At 43.7% G+C, this 19,803-nt stretch overlaps 1 protein-coding gene and 1 non-coding gene across 4 annotated transcripts in view; both read right to left on the bottom strand.

The window, feature by feature from the left end:
* The window catches only part of KIAA2012 (KIAA2012 ortholog), a 134,697-nt gene extending 115,235 nt beyond the window's left edge, over window positions 1-19,462 (bottom strand). For all 3 annotated transcript variants that reach the window (XM_063644890.1, XM_055290233.2, XM_055290232.2), the window contains exons 1-3: window positions 19,008-19,462; window positions 17,548-17,832; window positions 1,521-1,680 (exon numbers count right to left, since the gene is read on the bottom strand). In XM_063644890.1, the coding sequence (XP_063500960.1) occupies window positions 1,521-1,680; window positions 17,548-17,832; window positions 19,008-19,091 (529 nt within the window). In that variant the 5' untranslated portion in view covers window positions 19,092-19,462. The remainder of the gene's footprint in view (window positions 1-1,520; window positions 1,681-17,547; window positions 17,833-19,007) is intronic.
* On the bottom strand, window positions 10,451-10,554 carry LOC129489069 (small nucleolar RNA U13). Its single transcript, XR_008659885.1, has one exon. It is a non-coding gene; the product is annotated as a small nucleolar RNA U13 (small nucleolar RNA).
* Window positions 19,463-19,803: the final 341 nt, after the last annotated feature.

Genomic DNA, 19,803 nt, shown 5'->3' with positions numbered 1-19,803 from the left:
GGAGTTTTCAGCAAAGACTTTGTAGAAGGTGTGAGCTTGAAGGGTGGGGAGGATTAATCATAGGGGTGTAAAGAAGTCCCAGAGAATATGTACATTAGTATCACAAAGTGGGGAGCTCTGAGACGTGCAGCAAGAGGGTGGTAGGGGCCATTGGACTGATGGGCTCACACCAGATTCTTGCCATTGTGCCTCCAGCTTGAGGGCCTCACCTTCAAGAGGGGCTTTGGCAAGGAATTATGGCAAGGAGCTCAAGAATGCGTGTGTGTGTGTGTGTGTGTGTATCTTTCCTTAAACCACACGTTTTAGCCATGGACTCCCATGGAGGACTCGACCTTTTCTGAGGTTAAGAGGGGCCTTCATCCTGGGGAATATTGGACCTAGGCTATAGGAGAGTGGCCTGCTGTGCCCTCTGCCCCACTCAATGAGAAGCACTTCTTTGGTTAAGTGGCTGTTTCTCAAAAGTTTCAAATAAATAGAACTGCTTATAATTGTGGAACTGCTCTGAGAGTAAAACCAATGACTGGAGGAGCCCACAACTTTCATTTTGCTTCAAGTCACCACTTATTGGGGGAGTGAATTGCTTTCTCTTCTTCCTCAGGGTAAACCTATAAAGCAGGAAGAAAGTCAGTCTTTCTCTAGTCCTGGCTGTTGTTGCTGAAGAAATGGCAAACAGCCGAGTGGGTACTGGCACATTCTCTGCTCACTCTTCTCATCCCAAATAGGCTTGCCAAATAAAATACAGGATGTCCAGTTAAGTTTGAATTTTGGATAAACAATGAATACTTTTTTAGTAGAAGTACATCGCGAAGATTGAAAATTGCAAGTGTAACTGTTTATGGGTGTTGCGGGGGTGGGTATGCATGTGCTAAATTTGGCAACTCTAATCCCCAACCACTTCCCATTTTTGTTTTCAAGCATTTACAGAGTGCATTTAGGGTCTGTTCATCAGAAGGGTGTCCATTGCACTCCTAATGGGTTGTGCTGGAGAGCCACCATCTTTAAGAGGAAGAGTCCTAACATTTCGCTTCTGGGAGGACCTGGGATCACCTCACATGGGGAACTAGGGAATGTGGGGAAGAATGTGGAACTGTGGGGGTGCAGGGTGGATCTGACTTCTGGTCCCAGCTCTGCTTTTGACTGAATGATCTTGGACAAATTACTTTGCCTCTCTGGGCTTCTTCTTCCTTATCTTGTAAAAGATGGGGGTTGAACTGGAGGGTCTCTGAGTGGAGAAGATTGGGAAGAAAGTTCTGGCCTGGATGTGGCATGTGAGGCTGCTGAGGGCAAGGGATGGGAGTGAAGGCAGGACTTCAGGCCATTCTTCCCTCTGCAAATGCGTCAGAGGACAAAGGACGGGACCCGTGAAAGGGGCTTGTGGGCTACCAAGCGTGGGGACTTTGCTTTAACACAGAATTGGGCTTGAAATCTTGGTGTTTCAGGTCTTGATGGAAAACACACTGTCACACCAGAATGGGAGGTGGGGCAGTTTGGGGTGTGCCCCCTCCCATTTCACCACTGACCTGCGCACCAGAGCCTATACGTGGCATCTGGGGGCCAAGTCCGCAGGAGGCCTCGGAGGTATCTCTTGGCTGAATGCCCTGGCTGGATCTGCCGTTGGGCCTGGCTCTCCAGCTGGCTTCGGAAGTGGAGGTATGGTTGCCAGGCTCTGTCCTGCTCTCCCTGTGGGGACACCAGTCAGGAAACAGCACAGCTGCTGAGCCCTGAGCCACCCAGTGATACAGGCTGGTTAGCACAATCTTCATCAGTAACCCAGGAAACTCCCAGAAGGTGCCAGAAGGCACCAAAAACAGATGCCTCGGCTAATAGACATGAACCAAGAGCCCTCAGAGCAAAGCTCTGAAAGTCCCCTGCAGGTTTGCAGTTGGAAGCAGAAGGAGAAATGACATATACCAGATCCCATCTTGAGATAGAGTGTCAGGAAAGGATAAAAACTTCAGAAGAAAACACATTACCTAGTTCAGCCTGTGGAAATCATTTTAGTATCTTCAAAAATGGCTCTGTACTGTAATGGGAAAGCCAGCTCACAAATCTGCATTGGCACTCAATGTTTGTAATGTGAATAATGGGACAGACGAATCATGTCCATGTTCATGGGGAGCCTGGCATTTTGAAAATATCTGGCTCTGATGCATTTCATTTAAGCTGGGGAGAATTTTCTGGGAACCTATCTGCCAAAGTCAGTGCTACTGTGCAAGACATCATGGGGAATAAATATGAATAATAACATCTTACAATTGACTAGGAATTTACATTATACAAAGAAATTTCACCTCATCTGTAATCCTCTAAGGTGGACTGAGTTACTACAACCACTTAAGTGATGTAGAATCTCAGAGGATGATTGCTTAGGCACAAGAATAGCAAATGTGTGATATTTGTGTTGACATCTCTCACCCTCCCCAGTGTCCATGGCAGACATCCCTAATCAATCACAGAATTCTTGACTGCTGAACTGAAGGTGATCTCAGAATCCATTTTCTCCTTAAGAACATTTTTGAAACTGAGGCATAATTTATATAACATGCACAGAGCTTAGATGTTCATTTGATAAATATTGACAATTGTATATACCTTTGTAACCACCACAGAAAACAAAATCCAGAACATTTTCATCCACCCAGGGAGTCCCTCATGCCACTTTTTAGTCAGTATCCTCCTACCCACCAGGTAATTGCTATTCTGATTTCTAACACCGTGGACTGTTTTGTTCTATTCTTGAACTTCATATGAATGGAAACATACAGCATATATTCTTGGATGCTCCATGAAAGTGATCCACACAGTGTTCCAGTGAGAACTGGCATGAGAAATGAAACCCACTTAGTCCCCTCTGGCTAAGGAACTCTCCCAAGGCAACAATATAGCCTGGAAGGATAGAGAGCAACTATGTGGAGTCATTTAGAAGTGGAGTTGGGCTTGAATCTAGGGCTTCAAAATCCACATCAGTGCAAAGCCTCTTGTTCTTCAATAACTGACCATCTCATCAAAGGACCAGACCAGGAGTTAGCACCATGAACCAGCTTGATGTCAAAACAATAAATAAAGATGTTTTGAAGCAGGTGCCTCAGTGAGTGTCCTAGACTGTAAGAACTGTATTCTAGAGAGACCAGAGTTTTCATACGTGTTAGGATGCAGTAAATCCTGATTCAATAGGCTTGAACAATGAGAAAGAACGTTTGTTATCTCATGTAACAAAAAGACCAAAGGCTAGAGAATACCAGGGTTGGTTAATTCAGTGGCTCAATAGCTCTGGCATCCTGAAAGTCATTTTGTAGGCACCAAATCTCTTTCTACCCTTCAGAACAGTCTTTCACTTCAGTCTTATGGGCCTGCAGAGGCTGAACAATGGACACAGGGAAACATCAAGTGGGTCCAAAAAGCACAAGCCAAAGAGTGGGAAGGAGACAGCCTGTGAGAAAGCTTGGGAAAGAGCCTTGGATTTACAGCCAGAGCGCCTGGGCTCAAGGCCGGCTCTGCCTCATGGGAACTTTGTGATCTTGCGTGAGCTCTGGAACCTTCTGAACCTGTCTCTAAAATGGAGCTAATATAGTGGTAGAGGGAATGGAGAGTGCATGGGTTCTGGAATCAACCCGAGAGTCAGGTTTCATAGTGCCTGGCACATACTAGGGGCTCGATATTGTGGGGAAATGAATAAATGAACAAATAGTTCCAATCTCAGCCCCACTACTTCTCAATCGTCTAATCATTATATAATTTCGCCCACAATACTGACATAATACCTCGTTTTTGGTGTAAATGAAATAATGTAAGTGAAAGGGCGTCCCACTGAGCCAGCTTATGGTAAGGTGAGAGGGTGCACGCTCTCATTCCCTGCCCACCCTGCACTTGTGAAAGCACTTTCTCATCTCTCAGTACTCCTAAAGGGAGCCGAGGAGAACACAGTGGAGACTGAGCAGAGGCTTTGCCTGAAGATGGAATTGACCTTGAGATCTTGCCCCATCCTTGGGCATGTTAATTTCTTCTCTGAATAGTTTTATTCAGTGTCCTCAGTGTAAGGATTATATGAGCTGAGGTATGTAAAATACTTAATGCTTAGCACATAGTAGGTGGTGAACAAATATTAGGTCTTTTCTCCTTTCCCTTGTCCAAGTGGTGGGAGACTATGCTAACTGCCCAACACTTATTCCCCCTCACTTCTTTTTGCTAAAAGAGCCCCAATTTTTTGTCAGCAGATCCCCTTTCCCAAATAGTCGTCCCTCATTATCTGTGGTGAATTGGCTCCAGGACCTCTGTGGATATTAAAATCTGTGTATGTTCAAGTCCCTTATATATTATAAAATGGTGGTAGTAATATTTGTACAGTATAGCCCGTATGCATCCTCCCTATACTTTACATTGTTTCTAGCAACTTATAATACTGAATACAATGTAAATGCGGTATAAATAGTTGTTATACTTTTTTTTTTTTTTTGGTTTGGATTGTTATTTTTTTTCCTGAATATTCTCGATCCCTGGTTGGTTGAATCCAGGAAAGTGCAGACATGGAGGGCCTTGCTTTCCCAGACTCCACTGCGTCTCAGAGTGGCCAAGGGACCTAGCTCTGCCCAATGAAACTAAGGGGAAACTACTGGGAGCCTCTGGAAGGTCTTTGTTTCTTTAGAGAAGGAACGGCTGTGCAAGGATGGCTCGCTGGCCCCTTTCTTCTGCTTTGAACCCAGATGTGACCTCTGAAAGTATGGGACCATCTTGTGAACATGCGCTAACAAGCCTAATAAGAAAAACCAACATTCAAAGGATGGTGGAAGGAAAATATAGCACTTGAGTCCTTAATGGCATTGGCGAGCAGCTGGGCAAGCATGAAACTCCTGCCCCTCCACTTTGTGTTACCTGAGATAATTAAATCTCTTTATTGCCTAAATCAGGGGTTAGCAGACTTTTTTCTTTTTTTGAGACGGTCTCGCTTTGTCAACCAGGCTGGAGTACAGTGGCGCTAACTTGGTTCACTACAACCTCTGCCTCCTACATTCAAATGATTCTCCTGCCTCAGCCTCCAGAGTAGCTGGGATTACAGGCACGTGCCACAATGCCTGGCTAATTTTTGTATTTTTTGTAGAGACAGGGTTTCACCATGTTGGCCAGGCTGGTCTTGAACTCCTGACTTTAAGTTATCCACCTGTATCAGCTTCCCAAAGTGCTGGGATTACAGGCTTGAGTCACCATGCCCAGCCTGGAAGGTTTTTTATAAAGGGCCAGACAGTAAATATTTTCGACTTTGCAGGCCATATGGTCTCTGTTGCCACCACTCAACCTGTCCTTGTAGTGCAAAAGCATCCATAGGCAATATGTAAACAAATGGTCATGGCTGTGTTCCAGTAAAACTCTATTTACACAGACAAGTAGTGGGCAGGATCTGACCAGTGAGCAGTGTTTGCTGATTCCCCAACTTCAACCATTGATAATCATGAAATATGTTGCTTGCAGCCAAAAGTATTTCTGATACGTGGATACAATATGGGAGCAACAGATTTAAAGCTGCTACAGATTGAAGGGGTGGGAAACAAGCACTGGAAAAAAGGGGATGATTAAGATGGATTGATAACTAATAAAATCACATCAAGTGAGCCCAAAATGCACAAGCAGCAGAGTGGGAAGGAGATAGCTTGTGAGAAAGCCTGGGAAAGCGCTCTAGATTTAGGGCCAGAGTGCATGGGTTCAAGGTTCAAGATAAAAGAAAACGTGGCTTACTATTCAATTGGCTTTACTCCTTGGGGACTTATGAATTAAATGAATGCTTAGAATTCAAACATAGAGCATCACCTGCTCCTTGATGTCTGGAAAGTTTATGTGGCAGGTACTTCAAGTGCAACAACAGCCTAGAAATTCAGTCTCATGTGGTCTTGAGGCTTTTCCCAGAGGACATGAAAGAAAGAATTATAGAGAGGATGGTGGAAGCTAAATGACACTCTCACTCCATTTTTTCACTCAGTCATACGATAAATATTTGTTGGGTACTTTTTATATGCCAGGCACTGCGTTGGGCCCTGAAATATGGAGCCATTAGACGAGAGGCCTTTTCTGGGTGAATTGGAACCTCATTTCTTTTCTGTGAATCTTTGCTTTGACTGACTTTCCTCTGAATGCAGTAAGGACCAGCATCTTCCAAGATGCTGTGGCCCCTGTGCAGATGGCAAGATGTGCTGTTTGAGTCTGGACAGGAACCCTTGCAGTTTCTCATTAGTGGGCATTTCTTTTTCTTTTCCTTTCTTTCCTTCTTTTTTTTTTTTTTTTTTTTGAGACAGAGTTTCAGTCTTTCACCCAGGCTGGAGTGCAGTGGTGTGATCTCGGCTCACTGCAACCTCTGCCTTCTGGTTTCAAGTGATTCTCCTGCCTCAGCCTCCCGAGTAGCTGGGATTACAGATACCCAACACTACGTCTGGCTAATTTTTGTATTTTTAGTAGAGATGGGGTTTCACCATGTTGGACAGGCTGGTCTCGAACTCCTGACCTCGTGATCCGCCTGCCTCGGCTTCCCAAAGTGCTGGGATTACAGACGTGAGCCACTGAGCCTGGCCATTAGTGGGCATTTCTGAAGCACCAGTTTGGTTCTGAAACTTTACTGAGAAGCTTGCACCATGGTGCAGGGAGTTGCCAAGAAGAGTTAGGGAATCCTAGACCTGGAATTTAGAGTATTTACATATATTTTTGCTTAGGATTTGGAAGCTGATCTTGGTGTATTCATTTCCTATTGCTGCTGTTAACAAATTACCATACATTTAGTGGTTTAAACAACATAAATGTATTATTCTCATACTGTTCTGGAGGTTGGTTAGAAGTTCAAAATGGGTCTCACTGGCTAAAATCAAGGTGCTGACAGGCCTGAGTTCCTTCTATAGGCTCTAGGGAAGAATCTGTTTCCCTGCCTTCTCCAGCTTCTAGAGGTCACCCCCACCTTCATTCCTTGGCTTGTGGCCCTTTCCTCCATCTTCAAAGCCGGCAACATTAAGCTGAGTCCTTCTCAGGCTGCCCTCTCTCTGATCATTCCTTCTGATTCCTTCTTCTGCTTTTAAGGACTCTTGTGCTTACCTTGGGCCCACCCGGATCATCCAAGATAATATCCCTATTTTGAGGCCATCTATTGATGACAACCTTAATTCCATCTGCAACCTTGATTTCCCTTTGCCCTGTAACCTCACGTGTCCCAGGGATTAGGCCACAGATGCCTTTGGCAGGACATCCTGTCTACCACATTCTATTTAAGTTTTTTTCTAGTTTCCTGGTTTCTTTTAATAACTTCTCAAATTATGCCTGTGAAGTTGGTTAATAATGTCCCATCTCATTGGAGAAACTGAAGCACTGAGGGATGCCCAAGGCCTGCTTAGGGCTAACCGAGGATACCAGTCAGGGTGAAATCTACTAACTCACTTCCAACCTGTTGAAGAATATTTTCAGTGGAAAATAACAAAACATAAGAAAGCATGTATAGTATAATTACAACCTCATACAAGCATATCCTGTATATAGTCATGATGGAAAGACTGGAAGAAAATAGATGAAAAAGCTAATAATGGGAGTATTAGGGTGCTGGGCATAAGATTACAAATAGTTCTTTCTTCTCTCTCTTTTTTTTTAAAAAATAAAATCAAGTTTTCAGTAATATAGATTATATTTCTAAATAGAAAACATGTTAAAAATTAATTAATTTTCTGGCACCCACCCTCTTCTCATGCATATTTCTTTAGTTCTTCCCTAAAGTTATCCTAGACCTAACTACCCACTCAAAAGTCACTCTAAAATATAAAAGGAGACAGAAGGGAGCCGGGGAGGGAGTTTCTGGAAGAGGAAAATAAACATGACAGCAGGAGGCTGGCTACAGATGGTTTCAGACTGTTCAGGCCTGCCTCGGCTTTGCCAATCAATCCCAGCTTCAGGTTTCTTCTGCAATGAGTAATTAGTGTGCACGGGGTGGCCTGTTATCCACATTCCACCATGAGTGCTTCCTTTAACGAGGGACTTGCTCTGGCCAGTTGCCTTCCTGATGCATATCAGGTCTCTGAATGCAGAGGCGTGAAGGGGACTCCCGTGTACCTGTCCCTTCCCCCGCACTGGCTGTCCTGTCCACCTGCTCTAGTGCTGGCCACTGAAGGTTTTCAGAGGCTGGAAGGAGACGGTAGGGCTTGTGCTCCTGCCCAGCAGATATGGGGTGGCAGGGAGCCAGAGTCCCCAAGAAGGCAACAAAGGCCCAGGTAGCCAGCTGCCATCATACCGCAGAGGGTGGCCCAGCGTTTGTGTGCAGGAATCAGCAGAAGGGTGAAGAGAGAAACCCCCAAATCCCAGAACTGGCAGGTACAGCCCTCCACAATTTGGCCCCACCCACTTCCCCAGGTATATTTCCAGCAGGGAGCCTGGCTAGTGACCCTGACTTCCCCTCCCCTGCACCTTCTCCCCTAGAGGCCTCTGCTCACCTAAGCCTGGAAGGTCTCACCCTGCTTATCTTTACAAGACTCAGCTCAAATTCTACCTTCTCCAAGAAGCCGCTCTAGATTTTTCCCAGTAAGAAGCAGTCACACTCTCTGCCTTCTTTGTTAGGAAATCATAATCTCGCTCCTCTTATGGACTGCCTGGTATCAAAATGTCACTGGGGCACAAATTGGCCTCTTTCACCAGATTGTGCACTCCTGGTGGGTAGAGGTTACAGCCCCCTCACCCCCCTGGCCACATCCTTGTAACCAATATGTCATTAAACAATTTGTTGAGCATCTGCTATGTGTCAGGCACTGTTTTAGGCCCAGGGCAGTTCCTAACTACTCAGATGTTGGCTCGATTGAATGGAAAAACCCAATAATGTCTGCGTTTTACTGCTGACCACCTGTGCTCTGAGCTGCCTGCTCCAGCCAGAAGTCCTTCTCTCAGGAGGGGCACAGCTGGCATCTCCTAGCCCTCAGTCTGTCTTGCTGGAGTCAGTGTTCTCTGGCAAAGGCCAAATCGTAGAACAGGGTGACTGCTCATTGTTGTTGCACCTGTGCATGTGTGACTGGAGCCAGCCTTGGGGCTGCCAGGTGAGTGCAACTGGAGTAGAGATGGGGGCAGGGTGGGAGGGGAGAGAAGCCACTTGCAGCGGTGCCTGGAAAGCATCCTCCATCCCCAGCCTGACTTTGATCAGCCTCGTGCAAACACTGCTGCTCTCAGCCAGCCCTTTCTCTGCAGGTTTAATTTTTGGGATTCTGTGCAAATGATAGCTCTCTCTTCTATCTATCTTTGGTGAGTGTGTGTTCCTGGATACCAGGCCATAAAGAAGAAAGTCGTGAAGTGGTCTGAATTTTCTCATTAATGCAGTGTTGTAGCAAGGCTTGATCCCTGACCAAACCATTCAGCATCAAAGATTTGACCAGCCATATGTCATAAATGTAAAGGTACAACTAGGATTGCTAGCAGCACAAATTAGGCTCCAGGTCCTAGGAGAGCTCAATCTGCCTGGATTTGAATCCTGTCTTGATGACTCACTAGCTGTGTGACCTTAGGGAAATTATTTGATTCACCCGTGCCTCAGTTTCCTTATCTGTCAAATAAGGATGACAAAAGTACATACTTTACATGCAAAAAAAAAATGAAATTGGACTCTTACCTTACACCATTTACAAAAGTTAATTCAAAATGGAGCAAACACCTAAACATAAGAACTAAAACTGTGAAACTCTTAGAAAAGTTTTCCCCTGGAGTTTATAACCATAGGGGAAAAGCTTCATGACATTGAGTTTGGCAATGAGTTTTTGAATATGATATCAAAAGAACAGGCAAAAAAGAAAAAATAGAAAAGTTGGACTTCATAAAAATTAAAAACATTTTTTTTTTTTAAAGACAGAATCTCGCCCTGTCACCCAGGCTGAAGTACAGTGGCACGATCTTGGCTCACTGCAACCTCTGCCTCCCAGGTTCAAGCAGTTCTCCTACCTCAGCCTCCCTACTTTTGTGCATCAAAGGACACTATCAACAGAGTGAAAAGGCAGGCAACCCATGGAGTGGGAGAAAATATTTGTAAATTTGTATCTGGTAAGAGATTAATATCCAGAATATCTCTCTTTGAGAAAGAGAGACAGAGACAGGGTCTCATTCTGTCACTCAGGCTGGAGTGCAGTGGTGTGATCATGTCTCATAGTAGCCTCAATCTCTTGGGCTCAAGTGATCCTCGTGCCTCAGCCTCCCAGAGTGTTGGGATTACAGGCATGAACCAATTATTCAGAATATCTAAGAACTCCTACAATTCAATGACAAAAAACCAAACAACCCACTTAAAAAATGGGCAAAGGACTTGAATAGATATTTCTTCAGAAAAGATATACAAATGGCCAATACACACATAAAAAGATGCTGAATGTCATTTATCACTAGGTAACTGCAAATCAAAACCACAGTGAGATTCCACTTGACACCCACTAGAATGGCTATTATAAAATAAAAAAAATTTTTTTCAGGTCAGACAGGTAATGTGTTGACGTTGTAACAAGGTTCAGAGGGTGGCACATTCACACATGCATGTGAACACCCAATCATCATGCTTATGAAATACAAAAGGATCTGGTTATTATCAAATAAAAGTGTTTAAGGCCAGGCACGGTGGCTCATGCCTGTAATCCCAGCATTTTGGTAGGCCGAGGCAGGCAGATCACCTGAGGTTTGAGACCAGCCTGACCAACATGGAGAAACCCCATCTCTACTAAAAATACAAAATTAGCTGGGTGTGGTGGTGCATGCCTGTAATCCCAGCTATTAGGGAGGCTGAGGCAGGAGAATCACTTGAACCTGGGAGGCAGAGTTTGCGGTGAGCTGAGATCACGCCATTGCACTCCAGCCTGGGCAACAAGAGTGAAACTCCATCACCAAAAAAAAAAAAAAAAAGTTTAAGAAGAAAACAGAAAGTAACAAGTGTTGATAAGGATATGGAGAAACTGGAACTCTTGTGCACTGCTGGTGGGAACGTAGAATGGTGTAACTAACTGCTATGGAAAATCCTATGGTAGTTCCTCAAAGAATTAAAAATAGAATTACGATATAATCCAAACAATTCCACTTCTGGGTATATACACAAAATAATTGAAAACAAGGACATGAACAGATATTTGTACATCCATGTTTATAGGGCGTTGTTCACAACAGCCAAAATGTGGAAGCAACTTAAGTGTCTGTTGATGGAAGAATGGAAAAACAAGATGTGGTGTATATATACAAGGGACTATTACTCAGCTTTGCAAAAGAAGGAAATTCAGATACATGCTATAACATGAATTCATTCTTCTAATGAGTGAAGACATTATGCTAAGTGAAACAATTAGCCACAAAGGATACAACTGTGTGCCTTCACTTATATGAAGTTCTTAGAATAGTCAAATTCACAGAGACAGCAGAAATATGGTTGCAGGGGCTGGTGGCAGAGGGAAATGGGGAGTTACTGTTTCATGGACATGGAGTTCAGTTTAGCAAAATGACAAAACTCCTGGAAATGGATGATGGTAATGATTGTACAACAATGTGAATATACTTACTGCCACCAAACTGTACATCTAAAATGGTTAAAATGGTAAATTTCATGTTATATATATTTTGCTACAATAAAAAAGGCACCTACCTTATTAACCTGTTGTGAGGATTGAGTTAATAAGTGTAAAGCACTTAGAATGGTACTGGTATAATACTAACTTCTACATAAGTGTTAGCCTTTTTTTTTTTTTGGAGATGGAGTTTCACTCTTGTTGCCTAGGCTGGAGTGCAATGGCATGATCTTGGCTCACCGCAACCTCTGCCTCCCGGGTTCAAGCGATTCTCCTGCCTCAGCCTCCCGAGTAGCAGGGATTACAGGCGTGCACCACGACGCCTGGCTAATTTTTTTTGTATTTTTAGTAGAGACGGGGTTTCTCCATGTTGGTCAGGCTGGTCTTGAACTTCTGACCTCAGGTGATCTGCCCACCTTGGCCTTCCAAAGTGTTGGTATTACAGGCATGAGCCATCGTGCCCAGCCCCAGCCATTGTTATAAATATTCTGTTAGTTATACAAGGGAACCAATGAGTGAAGTACATAAAACCTAGAGAAACAGGAGTGTATTGGATCATACATATAGCTTATTATAGAAATGCTGCTTATCATCCAAATTAATTTTAATAAAAATCTGATTTGGTTTCCTAGAATTACAAAGGGTTAGCTTAATGGATGTGTTGAAAGACTCAGACCCACTTTTTAAACATACTGTTAAAGCTGGGGAGATGCTTCTTTTTCTCTGAGGCATGTGGAGTTTTCAAAATCAAGCCGTCTAGGGGTTAAACGTGGGGCTTTGGAATCCGTTGTTGGGCTCCAATTCTAGCTTCACCACTTAGGTATGTAATTTTGAGCAAATTAGTTAATGTCAAGCCCCAAGTTTCCTTCCTATAAAACGGAGGTAATGCTAGCATGTAGCTCTTAGGCTTGTGCAGATTGAATGAAGTTATACAGGTAAAGTGCCTGCTACACACTAAGCACTCAATAAGTCCAGCTGTTATTGACATTACCTTTGACCTCATAGTTGGAGTTGACCATGTTTCTCTCTGACCTTTCCTACTTCTAGGTTTATTAAAGGCTCCAAATACAACATCTCAGGACCTGCTCCAATGGAGCACACTCAGAAAAAGGAGTGCAGGCAAATTGCTCTTTCTCCCCTTTGCTGCCTTGGTGCCTACTTAACACTGTTGACAGCCACCAGAGCAGTTCCTACATTTTACCGACACCGTCAAACAAGTAGCAGGTTATTGATCAGAACTTGCAAAGAAACTTCATCCTCCTAATCTCTGGCTAAAAGGCTAACAGATAATTTATAATTCTCTCTCCTTTTCTATATTTTTAATTTGTATAAAAACCCTATATTATGGTTAGAATGGGAAAAATAAACTTAATTCAAAAGGCATGTTTTTTACATTATTTTCTACTTGATAAAATGGTTATCTGGGCCGGGTATGGTGGCTCATGCCTGTAATCTCAGCACTTTGGGAGGCCCAGGCGGGAGGATCACCTGAGGTCAGGAGTTCGAGACCAGCCTGGGTAACATGCTGAAACCCTGTCGCTACTAAAAATGCAAAAATTAGCCAGGCATGGTGGCATGCACCTGTAATCCCTGCAACTCGGGAGGTTGAGGCATGAGAATTGCTTGAACGTGGGACGGGGAGGTTGCAGTGAGCCAAGGTCATGCCAGTGTACTACAGCCTGGGTGGGTGACAGAGCAAGAATCTGTCTAAAAAAAAAAAAAGGTAACCTAAAGGTTCCTTCGTGGGGGGACATTGGCTGAAAATAGCAACGAAAAAGTTAAATGCCTTGAGTATTAAGATGTGGGGAGAAATTAGGCAGTACAGAATGAGTGGTGACTATTTAGTGGAACAAGGCTGACAATACTTTTAAACTTAACGAAATTTATAATGGAGATGGCAGTAGCAATACAGTTGGCCCTCGCATCTGTGGGTTCCACATTTGTAGGTTCAACCAACCATGGATCAAAAATATGTGGAAAAAAAAAAACAATAATAGCAATATAGACCAGACGTGGTGACTCACGCCTGTAATCCAATACTTCGGGAGCTGAGGTGGGAGCATTGCTTGAGCCCAGGAGTTTGAGACCAGCCTGGGCAACATAGTGAGGCCCCATCTCTAAAAAAAATTTTTTTAAAATTAGCTGGGTGTGGTGGCACATGTCTGTAGTCCTAGCTGCTTGGGAGCCTGAGGCAGGAGGATTGCTTGAGCCTAGGAGTTCAAGGTTATAGTAAACTACAGTCATGCCACTGAACTCTAGCCTGGGCAACAGAGCAAAACTCTGTCTCTACCAAAAAAAAAAAAAAATATATATATATATATATATATATATATATATATATAACAATAATACTAATAAGAACAATGCAGTATAACAGCTATTTACAAAGCATTTATACTATATTAGGTATTATAAGTAATCTAGAGATGATTCAAAGTATATGGGAGGGTGTGTGTAGCTTGTATGCAAATACTATGCCATTTTATATAAGGGACTTAAGTATCCTTGGATTTTGGTATCCTCAGGGATTCCTGGAAGCAATCTTGGTCCTTGGTTTTGAAATCAAGGGGTATCCTGGAACCCTGCAGATACCAAGGAACAATTGTACAATGTTGGTTGAAATCTACTATAGTTATCTAAATCCTGTTTATCTCTCAATGGAACAGAGAAGTGGCATGTCCTGTGAACTGAATTTTAAAACACATTATTTTAAATACATTATTTAATCAATGTCTCATTGTTGGTATTTATCCTACCCCAAATTATGATTACTTAGGTTTTATAGCTATTTGATGTCTCAATAATGGGAAGCTGAATAAATTAAAGGCCTCAAGAAGAATGGTTTCAACTTTGGAAATGCTAAACAAGATTTCCTTCTGTTAAAAAGTAACAACAACAAAAAACCAACCAAGCGACATATTTGTGTGTATCCAGGAGTCTAAGAATGCTGACCTCTGATTTCTTGACTTAACATTTATCTTTACCCATTAAGAGTTGGGCCATCAAGAAAGTTCAGGGGTGGATGGATGCTGAGTTATAAACTCCAGACAGGTTGCCACATGTGTGCTGTCAGATCCAGAGAGCTGGAGGTACTGTGAGATGCTTTAAACCTTGACTTGCACCTTTCTGCGACAGCCTGTATTCTTACAGGTCTGGGTGGGGCCTGAGTCATGCAGGTTTCTTGATTCACAGTCCAGCCAAGAACCGATCCTTCCGTGAGCAGCACTATTACTCTACCCCTTTTTCCATCCTCACTTTGGCTCTTGGACTTAGTGCAGTGTTTTAAACTCTTGAACTATCCTATTTGGACAAAGAAATACTCACCCTAATGGACAGCTGGTGTGGTTACTGGTGGACTCAACTTGCAGCACTGTTTGCCATTCCATTTTCCTCACCGAAGCCTCTCACCTTGATCTCTAGGGTCAACTGTCTACCTCTTTCAAAGCTATAGATTTTTATTTTATTTGTAAAATCCCATAGTTTAAAAAATATATTTGATAAAAAGAAATGTCTCAGCCTCCTGAGCAGCTGGGATTACAGGTGTGCACCACCATTCCCAGCTAATTTTTTGTATTTTTAGTAGAAACTGGGTTTCACCATGTTAGCCAGGCTGGTCTCGAACTCGTGACCTCAGATGATCCACCTGCCTTGGCCTCCCAAAGTGCTGGGATTACAGGCATGAGCCACCACACCTGGTCAATAATCACTTATTTAAAAACAGATTTATATTAGAGAGGTAATGTTTTCTATGTGGCCCAGTCTCACATTCTGGTGCAGTGATTTACTCGGCTGTATGACTTTGAGTGAGTCACTCAAACTCTCTGTGCTTCTATTTCCTCACCTTTAAAGTGGATAATAATAGTACTTACGCCCAGGATTATTAGGAAGCCTAAATGAGTTAGCCTATATATCACTCAGTGTCCAACCAGGAAAATAGAAACTAAGTAAACACAGAAGGAATTTAATTTAGGGAATTGGTTGTACAGGTGATTGGAGAGGTCAGAAGGCAAACGGATGGGGGGGCAACATTGAGATCAATAACATCAGGAAGCCAGCACCACATTTACACTAGAAGGACAGAGGGAGGAGCTGGTAGGGTCACCTGGAGGAGTCGGGGGTCATAGTGGGCCTGTCTGTTGAGAGCTGTATCACAGAGGTAATGCAGATGCTTCTTTTCACTTGAGGCAGAGTGGGAAGGGAGAAATACTGTGGTCTTCCTCTTCTTCTCCCTCTCCAATCTCTTTCCAGTGTCTCCCATTGGCAAATTCAACCAGAAGCCAGTGGACACCAATGTTTGCGGAATTATACATAGCCTGTGGTCAACCTGCCTGCGATGCAGAGCAGAGCAGGGGAAGGGAACAGAGGGAATCTGAGACAAACAGGCCACGACCAGGCACGATGACCACTGGAGTCCCTTTGAGTCCACAAACAACAGGGCAGAGTGCAAAGTATGCAGGCCCTGGTGAGGTAGGCAGTCCTGGATTTGAATTCTGGCCTTGTCATTTAGTAGCTCTCTGGCCTTGGGCAAATCACTTATCTACCCTGAGCTTTGGTTTCCTCATCTATAAAAGGAGGCAAGAAAAACTATATCGCACAGGGTCATTGTAAGGATTAAATAAAATAATATTTAGCTATAATGCAACAGTAAGCATTCAACAATTGGTTTTCTTTTATTCAAGAATTTATTATTTTTAAGGCAAAGAGCATTGGGTATTCGGTCAAGATCATCAAGCTTCTCTATTTTGAAAGACGAAAAGAGGGCAGAGGAGTCTTTTCTTTTGGAAGCTCTGCCTGGCATGGGGGTAGGTGATAAATTGCCCAACAATGATTCTGGGAGATGATCTAAGAAACATTGAAAATATCATGCATGACCAAGTCATTAATTCCACAGACATTTGTGGGTACTCTTTCTGGAAATGATTTAGACATGGTCCTCACATTGGAAGAGATGTTAATCCATCAGGAATGACAGACAGTCAAAGAGATAAAGCTCAGTGCATGATGGTATGGGAATGTCTGCAGAGGAGGGAGGCAATGGGCTATCTCTGCCTAGGCAAGTGGGAGAAGGCTTCAGTGAGGAGATGGTATTTAAGTTGTGTTTCGAAGGATAGGTGGCAGCTTGCCAGCTGTAGAAGTGTGTGCAAAAATGGAGAGTCATGAAAGGGCACAGGTGTTGGGGAATGATGAGCTCATCACATGGGTGGGGCCTTATGGGATCCATGATTGAAGTGGTATAGGAACAGGTGGGAAATGTGGCTAGACATGGAGCAGAAAAGCCAATGTGTGAAGGGCCTGATAGAAGAAGCTAATGACTTTATTTTGTGGGGAATGAAAAGTCAGTAGACACTTTAAAATTAGGGAGTCACCCACCATTTCTAACCTAGAATCTTATAAAGGGACACATCTTCCCAGAGTATCTTATGGCCTCAGCCAAAGGGCTGATGCATGCAATTATATAAAGCAGGGTCCAGGTGCACAGCTCACAAGACATTAGGAAGTATGAATCAGAAAAATGAGCACAGGCGTTTTCCCTTAATATTGTATTCAGGATGGAAAAAGTCATTAACTTATCCTGCAGACGCTGAAGGGCTCAAGGTAAATATTTAAAATGTTCTCCCTCTCATTTCCACAGAGCCAAGAACATCAGAGGTGGGATGATGATGCTTGTGGCTATGAGACAGGATTTCAAGGATCCCGATGAAACGTCTGCTGGCCTGAATCTGTCTGAATGCTGAAGAGGACTTTGTGTTACTCTAACTGAAAGGAAAACACAAAATGATGATAATGTAGCCCTTTATGCTTTTCAGAACCCTTTCACATACATATCTCATGTAAGCTTCGTGACAATGGTGTGCAGCAGATAGGGCTAAGAGTACAGTCAATCTCATTTTAGAGATGAAGAAATAGAGGTCTGAGAGTTTCATACCTTCCCTGGGTCCAAGAAGTTATTCCCAAAGCTGCAACTGGGTTTCTAGACACGCTGCCAGCACCTTCCCCAAACCCAAGGGAGTGTTCTGCCTACCTGTTGCCTTCCATATGCCAGGATGGCTTCTTTGAGGTCTTGAAGTGTGTGCAGTTCAAGATCCAGCTTCCTCCAGGGACCTCTGGGGCAGTAGGGGCCTTTTCCCCTCTCTTTGGGTGTCCATGCCGAAATGGCTAAACCTTCTGAGTAGAGGATCAGGGCACCCTTTCTAGTGCTGAAAGTTTTAGGGAGAAAGAGGCTCCAGGAGTGCTGGCTGGCATTGTTCTCATCTTGAGGTTTGCTGACAGGAACATAGTCTTCTGGGGACCTCCAGTTCAAGTAATCCTGCAATGAAAAGCAGCCACTTTGACGGAGCCACTGTGGAAGACCTTTCTATAGCAAATACTGCTTGTGCAAAGCCTTCGGCATTTTTTTAGTTACTGATTTTCTCTGAATTGTTCACACAATGTTATAGAACACAATTGCTCTTCTTAGCAACTGCCTTTTCTCTCCACATTTCAAAATTAGTAGAACCCAGGGCATGGTTCTCTTTTACCCCATTACAACTTTCAGGAGAGTCATGTATGGCTGGAGGATTAACTCAGCTTGCGTGTAGGTTACAGGCTGGTTAAAGTTTCCTGGTATGCAAGTAAGTGGTCAGAATTATTAAGGGCAGCAGATAACTTTGAAATTAGACCTGGACTAGCTGGCAGTTTAAATAGGAGCATTCCAAGCCACCACCACTTCAGCTGTACGTGGGGAGAATTTCTATACATTCCAGATGCTATGTAACATTACCTAATTTGGCTATTTAGGGGCCTATAAAGCTGTTACATATCTTGTAGGTAAGTAAATGCCATTGGCCATACAGGTCCTTTGAAACTTTATATGCCTTTTGACACAGCAAAGGTCAAATATCATGACAAAGTACCATGACAATGGAAATCTCTGTATGATCCCCAAATTTGCAAAGTATCCCCAGTAGATTTCTTATTCCTGGCAGGATTCAAATGAAATAAAAATCTAGTGTAACAAGGGAATTTTGCCACCTCTTTAAAATATTCTAAAACGAGTTTTTTTTTTGACCTATATTAAATATGAGTCCTGTGGGTTGAATTCCAGAAAGTTCAAGGAAGCCATTGAAATGGCATGAACACACACAGCATTTCAACCGCAGAGCACGACTTCCAAAAACCAAACAGACATCAGTTTGCCTAGAACCAGGTGGAAATTCTGGTCTTGCACCAAACCATCCAAATTCCAGGCAATCTGGAATCTCCTTTGGTCCAAGCAAAGACAGCTACAAGGGGAAAGATGAGGGCCCCAGTGGCAATCTCGGTGTGTCAGGAAAACGATGTTATTTTCTTGAGTTTCATGAAGGACGAAGGAAGATCTTCCAGTGACCCCGCCACCTCACTAACAACACCAACCAAGACACACATGGTTTACCTCCCAAGTGGAAACATAGAGCATTCCTCTCTCACCTCCAACATGTGCCTTTCTTCAGCTGTGGGACTCACCTCTGGTTCAAAGTAGACTTCTAACTTCTGTTTGTCCTGGCCCAGCTTCCCGTGGCCCCGGCTCAGGAGGGAGAGCGTGAACATGTTTCCCTCTGACCACCCCTTCTCAAGGGCAGTCCATCTTGGTTTTGAAGGCTGAAATCTGGTCACACCTCAAGATTTCCAGAGCTCACAGCAAGCCCAAGAAGACCACAAACACAGGGCCTTTTATTAAATTTTTCCCTCTCGCAGCAGCTTCTTAATAACAACCAGCCACACAGTTTAGACAGTGTGTGTCTTTGTGGAGAGAAAAAATAAACCGCACAGCCAGCCTCCTCAAGCTCTGCATTGTCTACTCTCTGGGCGACCTGTCTCTCCCCTTCTCCTGAGCTCTTGTTGTCCCTTGGTCCCGGTTGCTCTGTTACTAGCCGTGTGCATCTACAGATCTCGGCCACAGCACCATCCTTCTCGTCTGAGCAGAGGTTGTTTCCTGGTTGCTATGGCAGCACAGGGAAATGAAGTCCCTTAAACTAACCCAGGCAAGGCAGAGACGGGTGCCGGGTGCAGTGTGCATTCCCCAGGGATGGGGGTGGGGGTCAAATGGACACTGAAGGGACCAGGCTCAGGTTGCAAGTCCCAGTTGCATGGCGTGGGGGCCTTGTTGGGGTACTTTTTCTGTTATTGTTCTCATCTTGTTTTTAGAGAGCGTCTTCCCCTCTCTCCTGATATGTGAGCCTGTCACTGTCAACTAACCATTAACAGAGCCAGGGTATAATCTAGGTCACCTAAAACCACCTGCGACTTTTTCCTTGGCTGA

The sequence above is a fragment of the Symphalangus syndactylus genome, chromosome 8 (genome assembly GCF_028878055.3).
Source record: "Symphalangus syndactylus isolate Jambi chromosome 8, NHGRI_mSymSyn1-v2.1_pri, whole genome shotgun sequence".
In the NCBI taxonomy this organism is placed as follows: domain Eukaryota; kingdom Metazoa; phylum Chordata; class Mammalia; order Primates; family Hylobatidae; genus Symphalangus; species Symphalangus syndactylus.
Note: the sequence above shows the minus strand (reverse complement) of the source record. Positions and strands in the feature narration are given on the sequence as shown.